A 12,217-nucleotide genomic window follows, 5' to 3' on the forward strand; every position below is an offset into this window, starting at 1 on the left:
ACCCAAACTCCATTAAACGAAAGCCTTGGAGGAAAATTATCTGGTGATGAGGAGGGAATGCATACATGCGACTGTGCTGATGTCACCCCAAACTCTATTAACCCATGAAGGTTAGTAATCATTTTTGCTTGTATTATACATATATATATATATATATATATATATATATATATATATTTATTTCCTCGCATCTCAGTTATTATTATTGTATTGCTTCCGTTTTTTGGTTTGTAATTTGTTTGTCCGCCGAAGTGGGGCCGTAAAGCCACTACGTATGGTCGAGTCCATTGTCCATAAGGACATAGGGTTCACAAATCATCTCCCGTAAACCATAAACCGATAATCATGAACTAGCCTAATCCTTGTCATCACATAAATTATTAAAAATCATCCTGCCCTGATTGAAAGGAATCCTGAATGCCGGAATGTTAACGGCAACTGAAAGGCCCATTGACTAAGAAATGTGTGCCCATCTTGCTTTGCTAGCCGCTTATGAGGCCCAATATTGGCCTTCAATGTCGTAGAAGCTCAATAATGGCCCATCGTGTTTATGGGCCTATGGGCTCATTTCGGCTTACAAGAGCACGCATTGTCCGCCACTTATTGTGGCCCAATGAGGATCACGGCCCAAATAAAATTAAATTAACGGCTCACTTATGGCCCAAAAGCCCAGCTAAATATATGAAATTAAAGGAAGCCCATTATGATCCTCAATTGTTTTGTTTTTGTAAATGTCACGATCGAGGCCATTTCATAGTCTACGAGAGCTTGTTAATGTACCCAAATAATTCGTTGCAGCTTTTCATTGGAGATTTATTGGAAAATGACGTCTTCCTACACGAATTTAATTAAATGTGATTTTTTCATACATATATATTTTTAATTGGGGTATTATCAAAAATACTTTTAATTTGATATTTCTACTTGTGATCAATGTGACCGAAATATAGTATGGTCACATATTGATCACATTGTTCATAACGTTAAATTTATGATGTTTTAATCAAATGATTAGTAAGATATACAAGGTATGAACATAATGAATTAGTGTGATCACCATAAATTTAACGTTATAATCGATAAAATCAAAATGTGATCATACTATATTTCGATCACAAAGGTAGGTCTTGAAGTAGAAATAACAAATTATGGGTATTTTTGATATAATACATTAATTTGATAAAAATCTATAATTAAATTCAAATTTTTTTAAATGTTTACATAAATTATTAAAATTAACAGTAATTATATATATAATAATTATTTTTGTTAAATTTTTTGGATTCTATTAACTAATGCATTAATTAGATAATTAGTATAACTACTATATTGTCATTGTGCTAGTTAGTAGAATTCGAAAAATTTTAACGAACATGATGATTATATATATAATTAATATTAATTTCAACCATTCGTGTAAAAAATTTAAAAAATTTGTAGTCAAATTTATTTTTATCAAATTAAAAATAAGTGTATAAAAGAATCACATTTTTTAAATTCATGTAAAAAAATATAATTTTCCTATATATACATATATGTGATATCATCCCACGTTCAGGCCTTGTGCATCGGTTATGGCTCAGCTGAATTCTTTTACTTGACGTTCTAACTTATTTTCACCTGATTTTTTAGGGAACCAGTTTGACGGCGTTAAGTTTGTTTGACGACACGAAAGAGATGCCAACGACGATGCATGCACAACACAATAACCAACAATAATGAGATGCTTGATAATATAAATAAGAGGATAGATGCTTGATGTTATGCATTAAAATATACTCTCAATTAGAGTAAAATAGTAATATATGCAGATATTATTACTTACCTTCATCGGTTTGTAGATATTCCTCTCTTTTGTTCCTGCAAGGGCAGAGATTATTACACAACATACATTTCATCATACAATATATGCTCTGGGACTCCTATAGATTTTTTCTGACGGTTCTTACATTTGTTTTTCTGCTCTTCTCTTCTGAGCATTGATTTCTGATGTGAAATCATGCTCTTCTTGTCCTGAGATCCCTGCAGATGCTTTTTCAAGGATGCATATTCAGGCTGATAAGGCGAGTCTTTTCTCATCAGCGTCCAGGCCAAAAGTGAGAGAATAAGGCTGATAAGGCGATATCATTACCATTACCTCCTTTTCGGTTTTGTAAGGATAAACGAGTTTGTCCAAACAAAACAATTTAATCAGCTTCATGCTACACGTTCATTTCTTCCCTTTTCTGCACATACAAAAGTCCAGAAGGCCCATTCCTTAATATACCCATTTCCAGAAGGCTCTGTAAATCGAGCACCACGTGTATTTGAAAGAGTTTTTTGAGAAAGCAGTGTTTGCCAATCATAGAAAATCTAAATGCAAAAATATCTAGAAGGTTCCAGAGGTCAAAATTGTTGGTACCAAAACGTGCAATTAGATCAAAATAACTAGTCAAAAGGAGGACAAACCTTGGCCTCTTCCATTTCTCTGCTGGCATTATTCTGTTAACCAGAGAAACCTAGAGAAAGATGATTCAAACATTAATGATCATATTGTATGGTAAAGCAATACAAGAGCTCGGTAAAAAAAGAGAGGCAAACCAGCTGTGCTTCTACGTCAACAATGCCAAACCCTTTCATATTTTTTTCCCGGAAGCTCTATCACATGTTTTGGCCAAAGAAATAGAGAACATTAAAGCAAAAATCCATATTATGTTTCCATCTTCACAACTTAAAACGCATGAAGTTGTACCTGAACACGTCCCTCATCGGAGCTGTAAATTTTTAAGGTCGTGACGGTATGTACTATGGAGACGAAGCAAGCCAGTGCCTTCACCTCCGAGGGAAAAATGGTACCGTTCCATCTCAAACCACTCAAGCAGACATTGATCATCACAACTGCTGAATAGAACTGGCGGAAAGCAGAACATAAAAATGATTGAACATGTAAATGCGGATAAGATGGTCACCTGGATACATATTTGTTCTGGAAATATCTACCTGCAGAAAAAGATGTGGAACGTATCAAAGACAAAAAGACAAGAATTTATCAACAACCTGTACTGGGGCAAGAAAGCCTAGCATAAGACGCCTCCCCCTCGGCAGTACATCGTTAGATTATGACAATACATTTGACATCATTTTTAGATACTGGATGACAGTAATACCTGTATTCTACCAGCATGTGTAAGAACTCCCCCATATTTCAGAGCCATAAGTTCCTCCACCGGCTGTTCTTCTTCGCCTTCACTCTCACTTTTTGGTACTTTAACCCACGGCAACGGCTTGAATTGAACATTTCTGTATATGCAAGAGAAATGCCCCACCCTAAAAATAAAAACATCTACAACGTGAGATGTAACTTGCATGAAAAAGCAAAATTCTAAATAGCAACGACGCAAACGTAGCTCCTCCAATTGCCCAGAGGCGCCAATAATGCCACTCCTTTGGCGAGTTAGTCCTTCATTAGATTGGACAGGTTCGTTGACCTTCCATGGCAAGATAGGAGGAATTGTCAAAGAAAGATGAGGAGCCTTTGCATCCAAAAACATTTTCCTCAGCACACAGGCAGCATCATGATAATACCTTACACTACAGTTACAGTGGAAGAGATTTAATAAGTACTTTAGATATAATGTCGAAAAAAATACAGATCGAGAGTGACAAAAGCAGGAAAGCAACACACATTTGAATTCATCTCAGCCTTTCCACTACAATGGAGAGAGAGAGAGAGAGAGAGAGAGAGAGAGAGAGAGAGAGAGAGCAACAATGAGCTTTCAATGTCATCCTAGAGTCATCTATGTGGGCTGGGGCACAGGTCGGCTAATGACTTTCCTCCCCTTGGTAGGTATAGCCACAATGTACATTTGAGTTGACAAGAAAAGTTATCTAAGATCGTAGGATCCTATAATGTAGTTATAGCCAAAATGTGCATTTGAGTCGACAAGAAGTGGGTTGCTTAAGATCTCTAGGATTCTATGCTGTTCTACAAGCTAAACCAGTTATGTTGCTTCTTGCCTCACCAATATCTAGCAAGAGCACATGAATAACAAGAAAAGAAAATAGAAGCCCAAAATGCTATCTCACTTGTAAGAGTTCTTCACAAAACTCCATCCATTTACATCACAAGCATGGGAACGACCCTCTGAGCGCAGGAGATCAAACCTACAGACCTGCAAAAATGGAAACAATGAAGAAACGAACATTTTTTTATGCATGAAATCAAACAGTTCCATGCTATCTTTTCCTCTTTCTTTTTATCAGACATATCCACCTACAGCACTTGAGAGCATACAGCCAGCTTGCCATCCAAGTTAGAACTTAGAACGAAACATAATGCCAAACAAAACCATATACAAATATTTACAGTAACTACAAGCACGCTAAGTAATCAGTTCCTCCTTCACAGAGCTAGCACATTGGGAATCAAACCATTACCACAGATTCGATTACGAAAGAAAATAACGAAACAGAGGCCAGCATCAGTCCTACATTCTACAAAACACATTTAACAACTATTTTCAGAAGGCTACTGGATGCATCATATTTCACACAAACAACTAAATCAGAGGAATATACCACAAGTAATTGTGATAATCTTAAAATAAACTGTTCAATATATGGGCACCTAAGTTCCATGTAAAAAATGCTGTACCTTACGAAACAATTCTTTTATGACTCCACCAACCGTGCTAGGGTATAACTTGAAAAATATTTTTTTTGTAACATTATAGGGTTGGTTCACTCGTTATCACAGGTCGCCCTTGCATCCATAACCGTTTGTGACATACAATCCAGTTCAGGATCACCATAACTGTGATGGCATTTGCTGATTTCATGGTCAAGCTAAAAAGGCAGCATCGAAGACATGTGGCTACTCATTCGCCTTTAAGGAAGGAAATGAGTAGCCACATGTATGCAGTAATAAGGAAGGGAATAGGACCGTAAGACACAATGACAGCAAAAGAATTGGATCCACAGCATACCGTTTGCCTAAAAGCAATGCAAACTTCCCTCGCCATTTGCTTCTCCGCAGGTGTTAGCAAAACTGGATACCTAACCTGTTGAAGGCGATAACAAAAACTAATCAGAACCTGAATGCTGATACTTCAAAAATCCATCAAATAAGAGCTAGCCTATTTTTGCTTCATAGGTTCTTCATAAGCTAATAAAGGCCTATGTGTCCTCTTGTTACAAATGAAGAGCTTCCAAACCATGGGTCCTCTACTCAAATAATTGTTCCTTCTTGGCTGCAGATACGGAAAGCAAGGTTTGACATTCAAAATCTTATGGTATCAATTGGCAAGCTTACTTCCTACCCATCTGGATTCTTCATAACGACACCATCCACAACAGGGGACTCCCTCACTTCAGGTCGTGCATATTCAGGACCAACAGTATAACTAGCTTGGTTGTCAGTCAAGAAGCGGTGAAAGCCGAGCTAAATGGCCCAAAATAATCTCCAGGATAAAACAACCAACAATAGATGCTAGATCAATGAACGTTTGCTGAAATTCAGAACACTTGATATCAACAAGAATCTAACTACAAGCATAGCAATTCTCACAAAATCAAGTGACTAGAACGAAAAAAATTAAATGAGCTTTTCCTGAAATATGTTGATAGAAATATATTCATCACCTTAACATCAGCCCCTCCAGTGGGCATAAATTCCTCATATATATTAGAACCCTCTCTCTTTACTCTTCTGACCTCCGGATGAAATTCACTTGATCGATTCCCAACCTAAATTAAAACATTTCGTTTCAAGACATATAAATTAGCCACACAAACAACTAAATCAGAGGGATATACCATGAGTAATTGCGATAATCTTAAAATAAACAGTTAAATAAATGGGCACCTAAGTTCCATGTAAAAAATGCTGTACCTTACGTAACGATTCTTTCATGACTCCACCTGCCGAGCTAGGGTATATAACTTGAAAAATATTTTTTTGTAACATTTTAGGGTTGGTTGGTTCACTCGTTATCGCAGGTCACCCTTGCAAATCCATAGACAACCGTTTGCGACATACAATCTAGTCCGGATCACCATAACTGTGATGGCATTTGCTTATTTCATGGTTAAGCTAAAACGGCAGCATCGAAGAGATGTGGCTACTCAATCGCCTATAAAGTAGTTCTAAGCATTTCTCCTGTTTAGCCAGAGATTTTCACTGACAAAGGTAAATCACCATCCAGGTCTATATGAGGAATAAAATCAGTCAATACCTCACCTGCCAAGAAACTTTTGTATGTCTTTGTTTCGCACGTCTTTGTTTCTTCATCCTCTCCATTGGTATCCGCATCGAGGAAAATCAATGCCCGGGGCTCATTGTAGGTCAGACTCCTCATTGCCATTTGACGTTTGAGATAGATGAACCAGCGGCTTGAGCTTTCAAATTAAAGCTACCATCTATGTATCTTGACAACGCATGGAAATTCAGAGATTTACCCCAAGTTACAACAACAATTGTTGTAAGTTATTGTCTATATTATATATCAATAAAATCCACATACCACAGGCAGATTCAACTTATAGCAACGACGTGAAAAACAAGAATAAATCCCAAGAGTTACTCTTAAGTACACATCATCTTCAGAGGGAACTATGCTTTCTTTAAAGGTGGAAGACATACCTGCCGCTCAAGCCTCCGATCCAGGATCAAGTATATGCCGATACTTTACATTTACAGAATGATACAACTTGATGGTATTAGTAAAGGCAAGGAAGGCTGCATCCGTATCAAAAGTTAGAATGAGAAGCTTAGGTTCTTCAGAAAACACGACAGGCTTTACAGAGAGAAAATCAACGCAAGATTTTCCCGAAATAGTACGAAAAAACGAAGAAACCGAATCAAACAACCAAGATTTCAGACAGCTTCGAAATTCAACCGAAGAAAACCTAGAAATTAACGAAATCAAAGAGAGGGGGAGACAAGAAACACCTCAAAACGGAAATGTGAAGGCGTAAGATCGAGAGTGCTCGATCGGCAGAAGATGGGCTCCATTTCGATCTCCTTGAGTGGGTTCTACTCCGTCACAACGATGATCTCTGAACAGTTGACGATCCGGAGGGAGCATAAATATTTGAATTTGCAAGGAACCGTTTTAGGATAATATAGAGTGGACTATAAGGCGGTGGAGGCCTATTTTGACTAATGGGCCTTTTAATTTGGGCCCAATAAAGTATATGGGCTCATCACCGAAGAGGCTCAACTATAGTTTCCTGAAAAAAAAAACTTAAAATGCCAACTTATTTAGTGACTTAATTATCCCTAATGAATAATGATTAATGAACATAATAGTAGGAAAAATAAGAAGTGGAAGGGAACACGAGGCCATAAAAGTAAATTTACTCTTTCAAAGAAACATTCCGGCCTGGTAGGAGTTTTTGGAGTTTTTAGAATTCAAAAACAAAAAAAAACAACATTCAAGTTTTTACAAAATTACTTTTCCTAAAAACTTGGAAAATCATTTTAGTGAAAAAATCAATGAAAAACCAAAAGCTACTTTTTCTGAGTTTTCAAATATTATAAAATCCAAAAGTCAAAAACCAAAAACTAAAAACCAAAATCCAAAAACTAAAACCAAAAACCCAAAATAAAAGCCATCTCCATTCAAAACATCAGTTCTATTCCTCCTTTTTCACTTCTTTATATTCCTCCTTTTTCACTTCTTATACCGATTTCCGGAAGGCGAGCCATTTGAAAATCAAATAAGCACATTCCACATGCAAGCGGACAAGCATCTTTAAAAAAAAACAAAAAAACTATCTACCGACAATTTCTTACCGGATTCAAGAAATTAGATGAAGGGGCTAAAAATATATGCTATGCGGTTGCCCCTTTAGGCTTAGGGGATGGAAGCTGATGGCGATATGGAGAAGAACCATGTGGACCGTGAGGGCTAGACAGAGTCCGCCCTAAGCCACGACCTGACCCGTTTCTCAGACGGTCGGCCTGCATCATCTGGAAGTGGTAGGAGGAACTGGCCATGTCTTTCAGAAGCCAAAGGGGTTTGAGGGCTTCCACCACTTGGCTCATCTTCGGCCTTACCTTAGGGTCACGGCTTAGACATTGTGCTGCGAGTTGGGTCGCCTTCTGGGCACCTTTGATGGAGAAATGGCCATCGAGCCTCGGGTCTAGTAACCTGTAGAACCTCCTTCTGTCGAGGAGATGTGGTCTTGCCCATTCCACCAGGTTGTGTTCACCATTTGGCCGGTTTTTGTCCATCGATCGTCTACCGGTCAGCATTTCGAGCAGAACCACACCGAAACTGTAAACATCACTCTTGGATGTCAAGTGACCTGAGGAGGAGAATGGTCGCATTATACCAGGAAAGATGCAAGGTTAAATGTATTTCAAACTGAGCAATGTCATAAAAAAACATTAGAAATCCGTACAAATGCATGAGATCATGGAGTGTTACTGTCTAGATTATGAAAAAGCAATTCGAAACACGGCTCACCCGTCATTACATACTCAGGGGCGGCATAGCCATATGTGCCCATGACTCGAGTAGAGACGTGGGTTTTGCCTTCATCTGGAGCATCTTTCGCAAGCCCAAAATCTGATAGTTTTGCATTGTAGTCCTGTGAACGGATTTTTTTTATAAAAAGAAATCAGAAGCACGAAAAAGGAAAATATGGATTTTGACTGTATATCTACAAGCTACTTACTGCATCCAGTAAGATGTTTGAGGTTTTGAAATCTCGATAGATAACGGGCTTCAGGGCTTCTTCGTGGAGGAAACTGAGACCCTTTGCAGCACCTAGCGCAATCTTCATCCGGATAGACCATGGAAGAGGTAAAGACCCTTTAAAAAGAGCATGGGCATTAATAAATAGATATGAAAGTACATCACGATGGCAGAGGAGGGAGGCCACTTACATCATGCCCTTTAACATATTAATAGGGCATTAGTAGCATACTGGTAGTTCTGTTAACATACAAGTAACCCAAAAACCAGAGCTATGGACGCGAGATTTTCCTTATTGAACATGTGTGTCTATAAAGTTAAGCACTGAAATCATCTAAGACTTGCTACCAGCTCTCATAATCATGAAGGCCATAAACAGAAAAACAATCACTGAGGATTGAGCCAATGAATACCTCAAAAACCCTAAACCCTGATATTTCCTGCCAAATCAGATAATAAATAATCTTGAAATTCACTTTGTTTTTTGTAATATGCCAACTGGTGGCATGAGTTAGTTTAGAGTGCAAAGCTGCAACTTTAACAGTACAGACTAGTTGTAGCCTTGACCACTAAACTCATAGCACCAGTTGATTTATTACAAAAGACAATGTGAATTGCCCGGAGCAATAGGGAATCGGCAAGAATTGTTAAGACACCACAACTCGGGTCTAATGACGTTTTCCCCAAGGGCTTAACTGTTAAGGCATAATCACGGTAAGAAGGTAATGATTTACATACTTCTGAAAAGGTGGTTCTCCAAACTTCCTCGAGGCATAAACTCATATACCAGCAGCCTTTGATCATCTTCGATGCAATAACCAATCAGTTTCACAAGATTAGGATGAACAAGGTTACCGAGAAAATTGATCTCAGCCTGCAATGCAATGCACAAAAGAGGATTACAAGCACATCGTTTGAAGGAACCCAAAGTGAAGCATGTGCTGATGTGACACAATCGAAAAAAGAAATGGAAGGAAAATAAGCCAAAGGGCCTTACAAGCCATTCTTTGTGACCCTGAAGTCCATCAGGATTTAGGGTTTTGACAGCAACAGTAAGCCCAGTACCAGGCTTAACAGGAGCAGTGCCATTCTCCTCAATCCACCCTTTAAAGACACAACCAAAACCACCCTCGCCAAGAAGACTTTCTGGTCTGAAATTTCTAGTTGCCAGCTTAAGATCGTTGAATGTAAACTTCCTGAGGTGAGAAGAAACCTTCAGTTCTTCACTGATCATAGGAGTCGATGATGAGCTTTCTGCGTTGGCTGACGAAGAGGTAACTGGGAAAATCGGTTGATCACTTGATTTCTCATTGGCTGACGTACTTTCCACTGCGTTGTAATAAAGGAAAAACCAAAAGAACAAACAACTGTCATTACAATAATAATAGAATGTTTTCCCTACTACTGCTTTTTGTTGATGCCCACTATTCATTCTATAGGGAAATCCCACATCACATGATCCCCAGCAAAACTTCAAGCAAAGAGTGAAGAGAGACCCTTTGACATCACAAATGGAAAACTCCAGATACAGATTCTAACTTTGAAACCAAACCACAACTATTACACGAGTTTCGCTCATGCTACCAAACAGAAAACCCTAGACAGGGATTCTGAGACATTAATCCCTACACAGAAATATATGTCCGATGACAATTATAGAAACCACAGCAATCATCAAATACAATTTCAGTGTAAAACTATTACTCAACAAGCGAAATACTTCGGTACACAAGAGGTTTTTCGACCTCGGCTTTACGAACTAATATGGATCACGGAAAAACCCCAGAAAGTAATAAAAAGGGGGAAGTGAAGGGAAAACTCACTATACCAGTGCCAGTAGTACCACTCAAGGAACCATCAACATCTGGTCTTGAAGGTAAGCAACCAATCATAAACCTAAATTTGACCCAACATCCACTTGCTTCTTCCTCTTCGGCCCCATTGCTATTACCATTCTTCGTCTTCTTCTTATCCTCATCTGACTTCTCCGATCGCCAACTATCTGCCACTTGAATAGTACCGTTATCTTCCGAACCCATCTCCCAAAACCACCAACCAGAGAAAGGGAGGGATGTACAGAACACTACGATTCCTGATCAGAAAACCGTACCCTGGAGACCCCCCCCCAACCCAGGTAAAACACAACGAACCCAACCCAACCGAGGAAAACCCTCGAAATCAGGTCTGAGATTCACTGGAAATGCCAGTCGTAGAATTTTTAGTCAAAAAGGGAATTGTTGTCTGTAGAGATAGAGAGATGCGCAGAGGACAGGGAGGGAGGGAGGAAGGGAGAGATACAGAAAGGGCAAGCGTTGTCGAATGACGGGCAAAATGGGCAGCGTGGAACAGAGGAGCATATTCACACCTAGATTACTCACCGACTATTAATTAAATAAGTAATAATAATTTATTGATATATTTAAATAAGTAATAATAGTTACTGATATATTTCTATCCGTAATTGTCGTTCTAGTATGAACAACTCTCTATCCGATCGTCTGAATCAATCGGGAGTTTATCTCTGATCCGAACAGAACCAACCTCTATATTTCATTCTTTTTATTTCCATTTAATTTCGGTGAATCTAAACAAATCGGTTAAAAAGATTCATAAAAAAGACAACAACCCAATTTTTTTTAATAATTTTCCAAATATTTATCCAGACACTAATCCAAAACATGACATTGTTGCAGAGGAGCATATTTACACCCAAAAATATCTAAATTACTCATCGAATATTAATTAAATAAATAATAATAGTTTATTGATATATTTAAATAAGTAATAATAGTTACTGATATATTTCTACGAGTGATTGTCGCTTTTAGCATGACAACTCTCTATCCGATCGTCCGAACCTAATTTCCCAAATATTTATCCAGACACTAATCCAAAACATGACATTGTTGCAGAGGAGCATATTCACACCCAAAAATATCTAAATTACTCACCGAGTATTAATTAAATAAGTAATAATAGTTTATTGATATATTTAAATAAGTAATAATAGTTACTGATATATTTCTACCGAGTGATTGTCACTCTAGCATGAACAAATCTCGACCCGATCGTCCGAACCAATCGGGAGTTTATCTCTGATCCGGACATAACCAACCTCTATATTTCATCTTTTTTATTTCCATTTAATTTCGGTGAAACTAAACAAATCGGTTAAAAAGATTCATAAAAAAGACAACAACCCAGTTTTTTTTAATAATTTCCCAAATATTTATCCAAACACTAATCCAAAACATGACATTGCTGCAGACGAGCATATTCACATCCAAAAATATCTAAATTACTCACCGAGTATTAATTAAATAAGTAATAATAGTTTATTGATATATTTAAATAAGTAATAATAGTTACTGATATATTTCTACCGAATGATTGTCACTCTAGCATGAACAGATCTCGACCCGATCGTCCAAACCAATCGGGAGTTTATCTCTGTTCCGGACAGAACCAACCTCTATATTTCATCTTTTTTATTTCCATTTAATTTCGGTGAATCTAAACAAATCGGTTAAAAAGAT

General features: G+C 37.8%; 2 protein-coding genes and 1 long non-coding RNA gene across 16 annotated transcripts; 1 reads left to right on the forward strand and 2 right to left on the reverse strand.

The window, feature by feature from the left end:
- The first annotated feature begins 7 nt into the window (after positions 1-7).
- LOC104821049 lies at positions 8-1,886 on the forward strand. The gene is made up of 2 exons (XR_773018.2): positions 8-110; positions 1,633-1,886. It is a non-coding gene; the product is annotated as an uncharacterized LOC104821049 (long non-coding RNA).
- LOC104821047 (inositol hexakisphosphate and diphosphoinositol-pentakisphosphate kinase 2-like) lies at positions 1,480-7,336 on the reverse strand. 13 transcript variants are annotated; one of them, XM_010551770.2, is made up of 13 exons: positions 6,929-7,331; positions 6,620-6,715; positions 6,213-6,404; positions 5,620-5,724; positions 4,965-5,039; positions 4,066-4,151; positions 3,147-3,570; positions 2,732-2,890; positions 2,581-2,637; positions 2,449-2,498; positions 1,950-2,225; positions 1,826-1,860; positions 1,480-1,620 (listed from the first exon to the last, which is right to left on the reverse strand). In XM_010551770.2, exons 3-11 carry the CDS (start codon positions 6,339-6,341, stop codon positions 2,210-2,212), a joined length of 1,101 nt encoding a protein of 366 aa, XP_010550072.1. In that variant the 5' UTR covers positions 6,342-6,404; positions 6,620-6,715; positions 6,929-7,331; the 3' UTR covers positions 1,480-1,620; positions 1,826-1,860; positions 1,950-2,209. The 13 variants fall into 13 exon arrangements, with proteins under 13 accessions (XP_010550072.1, XP_010550082.1, XP_010550077.1 ...); XM_010551780.1 differs by lacking the exon at positions 1,480-1,620 and having other exon boundaries at positions 1,707-1,860; positions 3,147-3,306; positions 3,565-3,570; positions 6,929-7,336; XM_010551775.1 differs by lacking the exon at positions 1,480-1,620 and having other exon boundaries at positions 1,707-1,860; positions 1,950-2,031; positions 2,138-2,225.
- Positions 7,337-7,581: 245 nt separating this feature from the next.
- On the reverse strand, positions 7,582-11,015 carry LOC104821050 (probable receptor-like protein kinase At5g15080). 2 transcript variants are annotated; one of them, XM_010551783.1, is made up of 6 exons: positions 10,510-11,015; positions 9,679-10,010; positions 9,420-9,555; positions 8,662-8,798; positions 8,451-8,574; positions 7,582-8,289 (listed from the first exon to the last, which is right to left on the reverse strand). In XM_010551783.1, exons 1-6 carry the CDS (start codon positions 10,718-10,720, stop codon positions 7,814-7,816), a joined length of 1,416 nt encoding a protein of 471 aa, XP_010550085.1. In that variant the 5' UTR covers positions 10,721-11,015; the 3' UTR covers positions 7,582-7,813. The 2 variants fall into 2 exon arrangements, with proteins under 2 accessions (XP_010550085.1, XP_010550086.1); XM_010551784.1 differs by having other exon boundaries at positions 10,505-10,594.
- Between the last annotated feature and the right edge of the window lie 1,202 nt (positions 11,016-12,217).

Source organism: Tarenaya hassleriana, unplaced genomic scaffold, assembly GCF_000463585.1.
Source record: "Tarenaya hassleriana unplaced genomic scaffold, ASM46358v1 Cleome32, whole genome shotgun sequence".
NCBI classification, from domain to species: Eukaryota; Viridiplantae; Streptophyta; class Magnoliopsida; order Brassicales; family Cleomaceae; genus Tarenaya; species Tarenaya hassleriana.

Excerpts from the sequence above, each read along its gene's own strand:
- LOC104821047 (XM_010551770.2), bottom strand. The coding sequence starts at position 6,341 with ATGGCAATGAGGAGTCTGACCTACAATGAGCCCCGGGCATTGATTTTC. Across the intron at positions 5,725-6,212 it reads AAAGTTTCTTGGCAGGTGAG|GTTGGGAATCGATCAAGTGA; the intron begins GTATTGACTGAT and ends GTTTTAATTTAG. Across the intron at positions 5,040-5,619 it reads CTGGAGGGGCTGATGTTAAG|GTTAGGTATCCAGTTTTGCT; the intron begins GTGATGAATATA and ends CGCCTTCAACAG.
- LOC104821050 (XM_010551783.1), bottom strand. The coding sequence starts at position 10,720 with ATGGGTTCGGAAGATAACGGTACTATTCAAGTGGCAGATAGTTGGCGA. Across the intron at positions 8,799-9,419 it reads GGAGAACCACCTTTTCAGAA|GGTCTTTACCTCTTCCATGG; the intron begins GTATGTAAATCA and ends CTCTTTTTAAAG. Across the intron at positions 8,575-8,661 it reads CAAACATCTTACTGGATGCA|GACTACAATGCAAAACTATC; the intron begins GTAAGTAGCTTG and ends ATCCGTTCACAG.